Source organism: Ornithorhynchus anatinus, chromosome 9, assembly GCF_004115215.2.
Source record: "Ornithorhynchus anatinus isolate Pmale09 chromosome 9, mOrnAna1.pri.v4, whole genome shotgun sequence".
NCBI lineage: Eukaryota > Metazoa > Chordata > Mammalia > Monotremata > Ornithorhynchidae > Ornithorhynchus > Ornithorhynchus anatinus.
The window spans coordinates 57,604,628-57,618,689 of NC_041736.1; the positions used below are offsets into that span (position 1 = coordinate 57,604,628).

Below are 14,062 nucleotides of genomic sequence, written 5' to 3' on the forward strand. Positions count from 1 at the left end.
GACACAAAGAGCGCGTCGGGCGCAATCGGTCAAACCGGTCTCAATCACATCGGTGGCAGACCACGGGGGGCCCTCTTCTCGGGTTTCTCTGGCGACGGGGCCCGGCCTTCTCCTCCACCGCCCACCCCTGGCCATCGGGCAAAACCTTACACTCTGACTCTCTGGTTCTGGCTTGTGGAATTCAATGCGGACGACTTCACTCAATCTCGTTTACTGAGCGCTTGCTAAGCGCATGGGAGAGTACCACCAAGTAGACAAGATTCCTCCCCTCTAGTACCACAAAAGTGGAAGTAGGAAGGCATCAAATGCTGAGAGGCTCCAGACTCGTATCTGCCCTGCCCGGCTCCTGAGACTGGACACATCTGCTACTCCGACCAGTGTTTCTCCAAGACTCCCACCTCTGACTGTGAGAGCATGGGGCCTGGGAGTCGGAGGACCTGGGTTCCAGTCCTGGCCCCACCACATGCCAGCTGTGTGGACTCGGACAAGTCACTTACCTTCTCTGGACCTCAGTCACCTCACCTGTAAAATGGGGATTAAATCTTCCTCCCTCTTAGACTGTGAGACGGGGTGTCTGTGCCTAACGTGAATAACTTGTATCTATCCCCAGAGTAAGCGCTTAACAGGCACCATAATGATCTGACTCCAGGAAGGGGACGGACCCTCGGCACCACAGACTAAAGCTAAAAGGGCCCACAAGTCAGAGCTAAAACACAAAATACACCACGGCTTCCTCGGCCTGAACTTACATCGTCTTTGGCTTGGAAAAGGTATTCATTGCCGTCATTTAGTCTGAAATTTGAAGAAGGAAAAAAAAGACGGTTCAGTTTTCCGTGACTTAAAAGTAATGATGATCATGATAATAATATCCATCGCATACTTAACCTGGAGCCCACAAACCTTGGGATGGGGGGTGGGAAGCAGGGGGAAGGTCATGACATCCCTCCGACATCCCTCTTTCATTTTTGAAGACTCAAAACTCAGCCTCCTCTGCCCTCCCCCCACTACACACACACTCCAAGTTATTTGGATTTGCTCCAGACGATTAATACAGTTATGGTACTTACTCAACACCTGCAGTGTGCAGAGAACTCTACTTTGTGCTTGAGAGAGATACATGGATGAGGTAGAGACCTGATCTCTGGCCCTCAAGGGGCTTACAATCAAAGATACCCCCCGGCCAACGTAGGGTGAGCAAAGGGACCCACCTTTGAATGGGTCAAAGCCTGGAGACAGGTCTTTGGTGCATAAAATGGGGGGAAAAAACTTATTTATACCCATCAGTCAACAGTATTTTTTGAGCGCCTACTGTGTGCAGAGCACTGTACTACGCACTTGGGGGAGAACAATATAACGGAATTGGCAGCCACATTCCCTGCCCACCACGAGCTTACAATCTAGAGATGATCTTACATCCTGGTTGTTTGCTGGGAATAATTCACCCACTCCAAGTCAGCAACTGGTGTGTGAGGAGGAAAATCCCAACCCAACAAGCTGTCCCAAGTTCTTCTTTCAAAGCAGGCAGCCCCGGCCTCCAGAGAGCCAGCGTTAATAGGGTTCTGTGCCTCCCGTCTGCTTCATCGTTCCCGGGCCCAAAGGGCAATGACAATTCCCCGAAAAACGTTCTCTAAGACCCCACCCACTTCTGTTTCCTGGCCGCCTTTCACTGGCTTACTGTTCACACACAATCGGAGCCTTTCAGTGGGTGAAAAATAAAACCAATTAGATGGAGGGCTGGTTTCACTGTCCCTCTGTCTTCTTCAGATGGATGCTAGAGAATCAGGGACAGACAAGGGAGGATGGGCAGAAGGAAAATATGGAGGGAGAGAAGGTGGAAGGAAGAGAGAGCCAGGGGGAGGAAGGGATAGACAGAAGGTGGAGAGGGACAGGAGAGAGAAAGAAAGTAGAAAGGGATGGTGGGAATAAAGGAGAGGAGGGAGGTGGAGTGTAGCAAGGAAAGACAGGCCTGCCACTTGTCTGCTGTGTGACCTTGGGCAAGTCGCTTCACTTCTTTGGGCTTCGGTGTCCTCAACTGTAAAATGGGGATCCAATACCTTTTCTCCCTCCTACTTAGACTGTGAGCCCCACAGGGGACAGGGGCAATATCCAATCTTTCATTCTTTCATTAATTTAATTGGATTTACTGAGCCCTTACTGTGTACACAGTACTGTACTACGCACTTGGGAGAATGTAATATAACAATAAACAGACACATTCCCTGCCCATAACAAGCTTACAGTCTAGAGGGATCTGATTCAGTTATATCTACCTCAGCACTTAGATCAGTGCTTGACACACAGCCAGTTTCTAATATAACAACGATAGCAGTAGTAATAATAACAACAACTAAGGGGGAGGGTCAAAGAGATATTACTAGAAAACCAGGAAGCAACACAAGGGATTTTTAAGTTTGGAAAAATGATAATATAGAAATCATTCGGTGCTAGAATTTTGGTTTTCTATTTCAAAGCTATGAAAACTAAAACAAAAACTGTGTCCCGCTGGCCCAAGGTCGTCGGGGGGTGGGGGGTGGGGGGGGAAATCACAGAACTCAGAAAAGAGTGACCAAGCCTCCAGCAGAGATCAATCAAGTCAACCCAGCAAGAGGGAAATATCCCACTGCTCTTCATTTTTGTGAGTATTAAAAAAAATAGTAATAATCCCAAGCAGAAACCATTCATATTAAAGGGACCAGGTCTCAACTGCTGCCTGGAAGACTTCACCCAGCCAAACCCAAAGAGTGGCCTAGTAGAAAGAGCCTGGATCTGGGAGTCTGAAGAACTGAGTTCTAATTCTGGCTCTGCCAGTCTGCAGTGTGACCTCGGGAAAGCTTCACTTCTCTGTACCTCAGCTACCTCATTTGTTTAAAAAAAAAAGAAATGAGGATTAGGACTGGGAGCCCTATGTGGGACAGGGACTGCTTCTGGTTATCTTGTATCTACCCCAGTGCTTAGTACACTGCCTGACAGAGCAAGCGCTTCAAAAATACTATAAAAATACAAAACAAAAACAAAATCCAAACTTCCAAATTAATACAAAACACACTAGCAACCCCACTGCCCCATGACAAGACACCTTAAACACCCCAAACCCTCAATTCTCCACAACTTGCGGGGGCCCTGAAAATACAAAATCTTACCTTAGTTTAAACACGTGCTTTTTCTTTTTGTAGTCAAGGGCTACTTCACACACTGCTTCTTTCAAACTAACTGGAATCTCGTTGTGGTACGGTATCCCAGAAGAAGCGGCCTTCGCATCCTTGTAGAAGCCCATCTCTTGGTTGTTGATGACACAGTATACGTTGTGCCAAGACCTTCAGGGTGGGGAAAGGAATGAAAAGTCATTATGGCCAATTCTTCTCTCCACAGATCTGACCTAAGTGTTCACAAAACCCAGGTTTCCCGGCTAGCTACCTACCCGGAGGTGGGAAAGAAGTATACATTACCTTGATTAAAAACCAGGTTCTTAAATCACATTAAAGAGGGACTTCTAATACCAAAGTCCAGATCAAGCACAGAATGAAACAATTACGATTTCTGGGCTATGGACTGAGCACAGAGAATAAGCAGATTATGGGGGAACTCGGCACCTCTTTTACTTTTGGAAAAACCCTGATTTCTCTTCCAACCTGACTTGCTCCCTTTATTCATCCCCTCTCCCAGCCCCCACAGGACTTATGAACATACGTGTAATTTATTTATTTATATTTATGTGTCTCCCCCTCTAGACCGTTAAGCTTGTTGTAAGCAGGGAAAGTGTCTGTTATATTGTTCTACAGTACTCTCCCGAGCTCTCTGCACACAGTAGGAGCTCAATGAATACGCCTGACTGACTAGAGATAAAATGTTCTCTTTCTTCTGGGGGCCAGGGAAATGGGAGGAGGGAATCCCTCTGTTTGAGGGTGAAATGTTTGCCTGGAGGACCCTGTACTGGAGAATCTAGAGATGCAATGATTTCTCCTTCCAAATAGGCATCTGAAGCAAGACTCCTCAATGAATAAAAAGCAGTGGTGTCTATTGGGAAAAAGCAGGGGCCTATGAGTCAGAGAAACTTTTCTTTTGTTTTTTAATGGAATTTGTTAAGTGCTTACTATGTGGTGGGCACTGTACTAACCACTGGAGTAGATACAAGCCAATCAGGTTGAACCAAGTCCACGTCCCACATGGGGCTCAAAGTCTTGATCCCCATTTTACAGATGGAAGAACTGACACACAGAAGTTAAGTGACTTGCCTAAGGTCACCTAACAGACAAGTGGTGGACTGTGAGCCCCCTTCTAGACTGTTAGCCGGCTGTCGGGCAGAGACCGTCTCTGTTGCTGAACTGGGCTTAGTTCCAAGGGCTTAGTACAGTGCTCTGCACACGGTAAGTGCTCAGTAAATGCGGTTGAATGAATGAGACGGGATTAGAAGCCAGATGTTCCGATTCCCAAGCTCATGCTTTTTCCACTAGGCCATCCTGATTCTCCTGAGTTCTAATCTCGGTCCTGCCACTCTGCCGGCTGTGTGACGCAGCAGACAATTGGCGGAGACGAGATTAGAACCCAGATCCTTCTGACCCAGGCCTGTGCTCTACCCAATAGGCCATGCTGTGCTGCTGTGGCACCTTGGGCAAGTCGCTTCACTTCTCTGTGTCGCAGTTACCTCGCCTGTAAAATCGGGATTAAGACCGTGAGCCCCGTGAAGGGCAGGGACTGTGTCCAACCCATTTAGCTTGGAACTACTCCAGCTGTTAGTACAGTGCCTGGCACGTAGTAAGCGCCTAATTAATACCACAAAAACACTGCTCTTCGAGGATCACCATTACTTTTGTTATTGGTGGAGAGTTTCAGCGCCGGCCTGATTTGAGGTCGAAGCATTTCCATCAAAGATGGAGACTAGTCCGACGGTGCGCCTGACTCCCTTACCTGCTGGAGGCTTTCTTATTGTGGGCCTCCCACTCGTGCTTGCGATTCAAGAAGCCCTCCATCTGGGCCGCCGGGACCTCCTGGGTCTTGGCGGGCAAGGTGGCGGCCGTCTGGGCCTGGAGGACGGTCTTGGCTTTACGATCCGAAGTCGGGGAAGGAACCGGACTGGATTCTTTGGAACTCGTCCTCTGCTCGGTGGCTCCGTTGACCATCTCACTCGTTTCGGCAGTTTCCGCCAGCTGAGAAGAGTGGAGAGAGGCAGTCAGGTAAACCTGCACCCACTGAGCAACTACACTACCACGGACTTGGCCAAGGAGGCTGTATATATAAGCTTCTTATGCAGATTGAGACAGTACAGTAAAACCATTTCACGCCCCACAGAGAAAACAAACGAAGACATTACAAGGTATAAATGGATTAGTACCCTCCCGTTGACAGGTAAATGGGGAAACGGGACTCAAGGTCAGTATGTGTTTTACTGCGCTTTTCTGATCAATCCATTTGCTCGAATATAACTCGATGGATACTCCTGCGACCGTGTACTTAAAAATGGGGGACGACATTAACAGTCACGCTTGTTATACACACGCGAGAGATAGTGGGTATTAGACTCCGGCGCCCCTCGGATCTCGGACACTACCGGAAAGTTTTAAGTTACAGAGAGAGCGCATTCCAGAACAGATTAATGGGCCCGTCTTCTGGAACAACAAGGAGCACTCCCCTAGCCAAGCTGAGACCGAACCTGCCATTCTTAGCCGGTTGAACCCCCTCCCGCACCTCCCGCCACAACCTCCGCAACACAAAAACAGTCCCGGCATGCAGAAATTAGGAAGAGGACACCATGCACGATCCATCCACCCCTCTGCCCCTCCCCGTTAGGTTGAGGACTGTAAAGCTGGGGCGGGGGACACGAGGAAAGTCAAACATCAACTGATCCAAGCCGGTCGGAGAGTTCTCATTAAGCGGATTGAATGGATGTTAGAGGAACTGGAAAGTCACCACAGTCACTCAACACCACACAGCTATTTACCCCCAGACAAAGCCAGGGCCAAGGCTTCCCCATCACTTGCTTGGCTGGTCGCGTTGCCTTTGCTGCACTGAGACGGACATAGCCCAGAGAGCAGCCCGGCTTCCAGCGGTCCTGCCCCATCTCGCTGGAGACGTCTTCGGGAACCATTCATCCAAAAAAAAAAGGGCCCTCAAACCGTAACCCCGACGGCCTTCAGCTTGGGACGCGGTTTGGCCTCGGCTTAGGGTTATCTGGCACCTGTGAACCGTGTACCTGGAGCCACCGGCGGTCCCCCGGGTAGCACCACCGGTGTGCGAGATTAGCGAGTTACGAAAGCTCGGTGGGGCCAAGGCCTTAGTAGATTACAAACATCCCGCCCCCTCCGATAGGCAGACAAACACGGCGTCGTACACGACACGCTAATCAGGACACCGCCCACATCGGTTGCCCAGAACCAGAATCATCCCCAAGCGGCAGCGGACAGGACGGCACGAACGGCAAAACTTGCCACCATGGCTACAGTGCTTCAGACCTGTTAATGACGGCAGGTCACTCTCGGTGCCCTGGCCAAATCACGGGGCCTGACTGGACGGGGACCTGGGTGGCCTCCAACGGTACCAATTCCTTGGCACTCTGGCTGGAGGTCACCTCAGCCAATCACAACTTCCCAGGCCGCTGAGCTGACGGCTACTCTACGTACACAAGGGTCTGGTGCTCTGGAAAGACCAGGCAACCCACTGGATTGCTTTCTCCCAAGTGTGCCATCCCTCTTCCTTCCTTTGGTCAAGCCAACGTAGTGTTTGTGCAAGAAATAGAAACTCCACTGACCATGGTGGATCCATCGGTGGCTTGACCAGACAGAAAGCAATAAAGCTTGTGGCTGAGTTGGACTGGGGAGCCTCCTATGCTAGGCTGAAAGCTCCTCGAGGACAAGGATCATGTCTACTAACTCCACTGGATTCCCCAAAATGCTTGGTACAGTGCTCCGCACACAGTAGGTGCTCAGACAATACTTCTGATTAAAATGGGATGGTGATCCTGCATTAAGTTTGCACATGGTTCAGGCAAGCTACTCAAGAACCTTCCATTTTACCTTTCTTTAAAAAGAAAAAAAAAAAGCAGGGGAGTGGAGGGGGGGGTGGGGGCGCGAAGAAATTTTAAGTGACGAAAAAGAGAATATTGAGTTTCGGCAGTGGTCCCTTTGGTTATGAAACCCAGTGACCTCCTACTTTCAAAGCTGACAAATCTGCGACGCTAAATAGGTGAGTTCTTGGGCTGATGAAGAAGACCCTAAAGTGACACACGTTAGTACTGGTACAGGAAAAGTTTACAAAAATTTATTGCTGCAGGTTGCAAATCTTGTGAAATGGTAGGGAAACCTTTGCTTGCTATGGCCTGGGTTTTTAATTTGCATTAACATCCAACTGAGATCAGTTTACTGAATATAAGTAAAATCCAAAGGGCTTGTGCAAGCTACAACATTCACCTCCTGGGGAAGGCATTTTTGCAGCAGTAATTTTTCTTCTCAGCATTATTAAAGGGGACAGAGACAACCCCAAACCAGTATGCACAGATATAATTAATATTATGCAAAATAAATCTCTAGTCCAGGAAAACAGAAAGAAAAAAATGAGTAAAATGAATTTTAATGGAAATGTGCTTTAAGCATGCCAACAAACCACACATCACTGGAGACAAACAAAGAAAGCGAATCGTTGTGCTATTAGGAGACAGTTAACACTTGGGAATACAGATTTCCTTCATTGTATTTTCTCTTAGAAATTAGCTGCGAGTGCTTTAGTGGCCAGTTATTTCTGAGGTATTTAAATCATGATTGTGAACAAGACAACAACATGAAGACTAGTAAAATGGGGGGAGGAAGAGGAGGAGGAGAAATCTTCTTCTCCCCTCTTCCACTGATTTTCAAAATGCAGGAAGCAACACTGTTCAGGCTTAACTTGAGTCTCTGTACCCTAACTCAGTCAAACAGAACAGGCTCCTTTTATTTCAAATCCAATTAAACAGGCCTGAAAATTGTTCCAACGAGGTTCAATTTTGAAGCCTAAGCAAAAGATAAATTGATGAAAAACAGAGTTCTCCTTGAGATTTCTCTTTTTTTTCCAGACTGCAAAGGGTATTAAATCGATATTCCGGTCCAGGGATATCAGTTTTAAATCTACATATATGGACAAAGGTGTTTGAGGGTTTGTGCCTGCTAAAATCTGAAGCCACAGAGCACATTACAGGCTTGGGCTCTAAGGCAGAGAGTCCCAACCGTAACAGGGTTTCTAGGCATAGACTGATCTATAGCCATATGTCAGCGCCTCTATATGACAGAGCGAGATATGGAACAAAACAAGATGCTACATGACGTTATCCTGACGGAAGAAAAAAAAAAAAGACATGCATCATGAAATGGAAAGACAAATTAGGTTTAACAACTGATGAACAACTATCAATCCGGTTTCTGACTTCATAAAACTTCCAAATGTAGAAAATGAGGGTTTTTTGTAATCCCGAAAGGAGGGTGGAGGAACTCCCTCTCAACCGCAACCAGACTTTTTACACACGTTTCCCTTCCCAGCTGGACCTCATGGTCCGTTTGCTAGCTGGGGCTTCGCTGGATCGGGACCAGGAAGATCAAAGGCTAGAGTTCTCAGCATGTGACATGGGAACGGCTAGACTGGTTAAAGACAGAGAAAATACGTCCCGTCAAAACTGAAATATGCTCAGTTCTCCGATGAAGACATCACCTCTAAAATCCGGGGTGATGTCACCATCCGAGTAACCGAAGGGAACCGAAATGGCTTTGTTCCCTCGGTTTGGAAAATGACCATCCCCCAAGCAGAACTGCCTCCATCGGGCAGACCGGCGGGCTTTGTCAAAGAGGAACCGCAGTTTAAAAATCGACACGTTTGTGTGTTTAAAGTCCTCTTTCCATTTTTTCAAAGAGAACTGTTGCAAGCCTCTTGGGTTCCTCCTCGACTCTAGTAAAGCGGACAAATGAACATTCTCTCAAAGCTTCACGTCTTAAATGAAAATCGCTTTCTAATGGCATCCAATATCATTTATTATATCACTATTAAATAAGCTCATCCTTCCTGGAATGTTACACAACTCACCTCACGTAGGCCTTACTTCTAGTTCTCAATCCCTCCCCAGCCCCTGCCCCCCAGCAAATCCCTCTCTGACAAGACAACTCAGTTGCATCCATTCCTCGGTCTTGGTTAATAACTAACTCATGTGCTACTAAAACCCTCATCCGGCCAAGTGCCGGAACCTGTTAGTACAAACTGGATTGTCATACCTGTCCGATTCTAGTTTTCTTCTTCATTATGGTGTAATCTCATTAAATTTCAATTACTCATGTAAAGGATGTTTTTAGCTGAAAAAGCTTAATGCTATTAATAAAATAAAAAGCTCACAATGAACAACATAAAATAAATACGTCGCTTTTCGGCAACCGGGGGGTGCTGCGTTAAAAGATTCAAATACACATGGATTATATTCAAGCATACATAACCAAAAGGGCTGTTGATGAAGTACAAATCAACTGTGTGGGTGAATCAGAACCCCAAAACGCCAAATTGAGAGGATTCTGAAAGGGGCGGTTTCTTTACAGGTCGATTTGAATTTCACAGTCCAGACCTGGGGCGGTCACTGGCTGTCCATCTGCTATTAAAGTTTTTGTAGTTTTGGTAGGTTTGAGAACGGTAACTAACCCGTGGAGATCCCTGCTCGGCAGGCAAACCGTTTTGGGAAACTTGGTCTCCTTTCGAAGCATCCCTGTTAGGAGAGAGCGACAGAGAAACACGAGAAGGGACAGAGGAAGGGGGGAAAAGAAAAGGAGGGGAGTGAGATTAATTTCATTGAGTTCACCCCATTTAGAAAAAAAAATCCATCCTTTCTCCTGCAATCCCACATACTGAATTTAAAAATAGTACTGAAGTACTTAGAATAACATGCGGAGATGGGTCCTAATGATAATCACTGTGGTATTTGTTAAGCTCTTTCTACATGCCAAGCACAGTACTAAGCACAGGGGTAGATAATCAGGTCCTTCATGGGGTTCACAGTAGGAGGGAGAACAGGCATTACGACCCCATTTCACAGGTGCGGGAATTGAGAGGTTAAGTGACTTGACCAAGGTCACACAGGAGTCAGGCAGCAGAGCTAGGATTAGAACCCAGATCCTCAGACTCCTAGGCCTGTACTCTTTGCATAGGTCACGCGGCTTCTCTACATCTCCCAGCCCTACCTCTTTTTTTGTCCAGATATGCAATGTGCAACCTGCCCCCGACCCCTAAATATAGCAGGATTGCAGCTCTTTTAGATTCCCCACCCTGCCGCAAAAAGACTATCCAAACCAGAAATCGGAGGCTACATCTGAAAAGCGATATCGCCTCCCCCAGCCTTCCCAGCCCTGGCCTTTTCTGGAGAGACCCCTCCGGAGGATTTATCGGCACAGGCCTTGGGGAACAGAGGAGCAAACTGCGGAGCCCGGCTCACCACTGCTGCTGGGATTCGGCTTCCTCTGACACCTTTGTACTCGGCTCCGGAGAAGGAGGCTGCCTCTTTCTCTCCTCTTCCTCTTGCTGTCTGCGCACTTCCAGTAATTCCAACTGTGGAGAAGACATTTGCAGTTAAGGTTCGTGTCTGCTCCCGTAAAGAAGTCGCCGGTCTTGGCTGGCGGCAACAACTGAGCAGATGGTCCCTCAGAAGCTGCTCAGTGCAGTTAAGTGTGTTTTCTTTGTAAGCAGAAATCCATGCATGTCATGGGACTTAGCTGCCGAGGGCAAGGAAATGTTAGGCAACATCCTAACACCGGGCCCTGTGACCGATTTTAAGAGCCAATGCCATGTGAAAGAGAGACCCGAGGGGATGATGGGCTTCTCCACTGGCTGGCAAAGTTAGGGAAGTTGGGTTTGCCTCTCCCACCTTCTGAACCCCTCGCTCGTGCGGTTCCCCCGGCCTGGAATTCCCTCCCTTGTCCCAAACCACCAGCCCGTAACACTCTCCCTCTTAAAACCCCACCTCCTCCAGAAAGCCAGAAACATGAGCTCCATTCCCTTCCCACAAGGAGCCTCCACCTTAATGGGGGAAGATGGGCTGGGGGGGGGGATGCAATCCCCTAGCCAGTTAAACATCTCCCATCTTTAGATCGCCTTGGCTACGGCTCCAGGAAGGCTCCAGACGCTTTTCGGTTCTGGCTCCGTGCAGCGGAGGGGACGGAGGGGACAGAGGCTTAGGCCCGAGGTGGGACCCTCTCACCGTCGTCAGCCTCTCCAGCGCCGAGAACCGTTCGTCCCACGTGGCAGCCGATTTCTCGAAGGCCTCGTGCCGCTTGATGAGCTTCTCCACCTCGTCCACGCTCTGGCCGATCTCGCGGCTGGACAGGTAGGGCTCCTGGCCCAGAAGCCAGGCCTCGGCCACGCTGGCGTCCCTCGAAAACTGGTGCACCTCCAGGACTGAGCAGAGTGGGTGGCGTCAGGGCCGCCCACCCGGGTCAGGCCACCGGACCCAAGATGCTACCAATCACGGTTACGTCTCCTAAGCTCTCGGGGCCGGGGGCCGGATTTCCCCTCCTCCCCACCCAAGGCGGATTGGGCAAGAGGGCTCGGAATTCAGAATGGGATTGGGACAGATATCCGCTGGCTGGGGATGGGAAGGAAGGAGGCCAGGATAGGGGAAGTGAAAAAAGAATGCCGCTTGCTACCACTTGGCTCTTTACAGCACGGCTTAGTGGATATAGCCCAGGCCTGGGTGTTGGAAGGACCTGAGTTCTAATCCTGGCTCCGCCACACATCTGCTGTGTGACCCAGGGCAGATCACTTGACTTTTCTGTGCCTGAGTTACCTCATCTGTGAAATGGGGATTAAGACTGTGAGCTCCACGTGGGATAGGGACTGTGTCCAACCTGATTACCTTGTATCTACCCCAGCACTTACAACAGTGCTTGGCACATAGCACGTGCTTAACAAATACCACAAAAAAAATTTTAAATCTCCATTTTTATCTCTCTTGCTTGCAAAAGGTTTTTCTGATGTGGGGAACTCCCTGCCCCTTCATATCTAAAAGACCACCGCTCTTTCCAGCAGTGAGGATGGGATTTCACTGGAGGACTATGGGCTCCAGAAACAGGACATCTGAGCTGAGGAACTTTAGGGAAGACAATTCTCCTAAGCGTTTCTCCTAAGCGCAGTACATCACCTAGTTCACAATGCATTCGTTTTCACACCGTCAACACCCAAACTAAACGTGTTGTAAATGACCTGAATGGACATTTCGGGGGATGAACGGTGAACGGAGCGGGAATCGGAGAGGACGGTTGTGCCGGGAGGTCCCCTGCACTCATTACCCAAGTAAACCAATTTGAGGGGTCCCGGTACATGGAACCCCAAGAAACAAGGGGCTGCTTGACTAAGGGGAGGGAAATGGGGTTCTTACTCAGCCTTAACCACTCCCATCGGTCTTCCCACTTGTCAATCATCTCTTTTCTCTTTTCCGTCAACTGCAACAGCTTCTCCTTGATCTGTGTGAGAGAAGGAGACCCGCTCACATCTAACAACTGGTGTTCCACCACCCACCCTGATTAACTGTTTCCTCAAAACCAGAATTTTAGGGTTTAGTGAAGTGATAGGGTAGCAACCTGAAACAGAGAAAGGAGGTTTATGAGAGTGGGGCAACGCTTATCTACCAAAGGGTTGAACGAGGGGGCAGTTCTCAGAATCCTTTCCCCGGACACAGCCCTCCACCTGAACCAAGGCTAACTCAACCGTCGATTTTCTTCGAGAAAGCGATTCCTGACCATAGCCAAAGGCACCACCAAAAAGCCCAGTACCTCCTCCGACGCATAGTGTTTCCTTGCCAACAGTGATTTTCCCAGCTCGATGCAGGTAGTGAAGCTGTCGTTCCGGGCGTCAATTTCCGCTTTGATACCCTGGTGGTTGTTCATGAGCAATTCCACAGACGACACATCCCTGGTGAGGACAGATGAGAGATCGGGATTTCACGCTGAGGTATCAGACAGTGCTGTCACGAACAGACTGCTGAATGTTCAACAGAAGGCCCTCAAATAAAAATACACTACCAGGATGACAGTGATTGCTCTTTTGCCACTGACATCTCTAGAGGCACGACCCTGGTGAACTGAGATGAAGCCACGCAAGAGGGCTGGAGAATAACAAGAGAATTCAGAAGTACCGACTCAGTCTTTCTGGATAATTCAGACAAAAGCTGGTTTTGATGTTAGATTATTTTGGGGGGGGCTTTGAGTGATCCAGAGTGTATGTGTGAGGACTCAAAATTCACTGAGTACATGCACCAGCCTCCATTTTCTCCATTAAATTTCGCTACAGCTCCTTGAGAGCAGGATGGGGTCTTAAGCCTTTCACATTCCCCCTGAACCTAGTTCAATGGATCATGTTATGTCGACTGAAGAAAACAGAGTTGCTGATGACCAAGTTAGAGTATTGTATCACTACCTGCTCTAGTCTCAAGTGTAGATTGAGGAGGGGCCCAATTCATTCCACAAGTGAACTGCCCGAAAAATGAGAACTTTTGAGTGGAAACTTTTGCTAAGTACAAAGAGACTATTACGGCAAAAACTCCTTACGGACAGCAAATGCGCCTCGGCTTTTTGATGTTCCTTCCCAAGTGCCCAATACAGTGTGCGCTGCACTCAGTAGGGGCTCAGTAAATAGTGTTATACTTTGCCCCGGGGAAGCTATCACTGGCCATTCCCAAGACTGTGCTCCTATTTCAGGGTTTCTAGTTGAAATGATAATAATAATAATGATAGCAGAAATAATTGTAGTTCCTGTGCTTTTTTAAATGGTATTTATTAAGCGCTTACTATGTGTCAAACACTGTACTAATCGCTGGGATAGGTGCAAGTCAATTAAGTTGGACACAGTTCCTGTCCCACAGTGCGGCTCAGTCTAAGTAATCATTGTGGTGTTTGTTAAGTATTTAATAATAATAATAATAATAATGTTGGTATTTGTTAAGCACTTACTATGTGCCGAGCACTGTTCTAAGCGCTGGGGTAGATACAGGGTAATCAGGTTGTCCCATGTGAGGCTCACAGTTAATCCCCATTTTACAGATGAGGTAACTGAGGCACAGAGAAGTTAAGTGACTTGCCCA

General features: G+C 48.2%; 1 protein-coding gene across 3 annotated transcripts in view; it reads right to left on the reverse strand.

Moving 5' to 3' along the window:
* SPTBN1 (spectrin beta, non-erythrocytic 1) overlaps positions 1 to 14,062 on the reverse strand; it is a 195,927-nt gene that overhangs the window by 1,335 nt on the left and 180,530 nt on the right. For 2 of the 3 annotated variants that reach the window (XM_003431278.5, XM_029071831.2), the window contains 8 exons: positions 12,756 to 12,894; positions 12,362 to 12,446; positions 11,186 to 11,382; positions 10,424 to 10,536; positions 9,637 to 9,700; positions 4,906 to 5,144; positions 3,141 to 3,314; positions 750 to 792 (listed from right to left, as the gene is read on the reverse strand). In XM_003431278.5, the coding sequence (XP_003431326.2) occupies positions 750 to 792; positions 3,141 to 3,314; positions 4,906 to 5,144; positions 9,637 to 9,700; positions 10,424 to 10,536; positions 11,186 to 11,382; positions 12,362 to 12,446; positions 12,756 to 12,894 (1,054 nt within the window). Of the gene's footprint in view, positions 1 to 749; positions 793 to 3,140; positions 3,315 to 4,905; positions 5,145 to 7,541; positions 9,701 to 10,423; positions 10,537 to 11,185; positions 11,383 to 12,361; positions 12,447 to 12,755; positions 12,895 to 14,062 lie in introns of those variants that run through there. The other variant, XM_029071832.2, reaches the window with a different exon arrangement.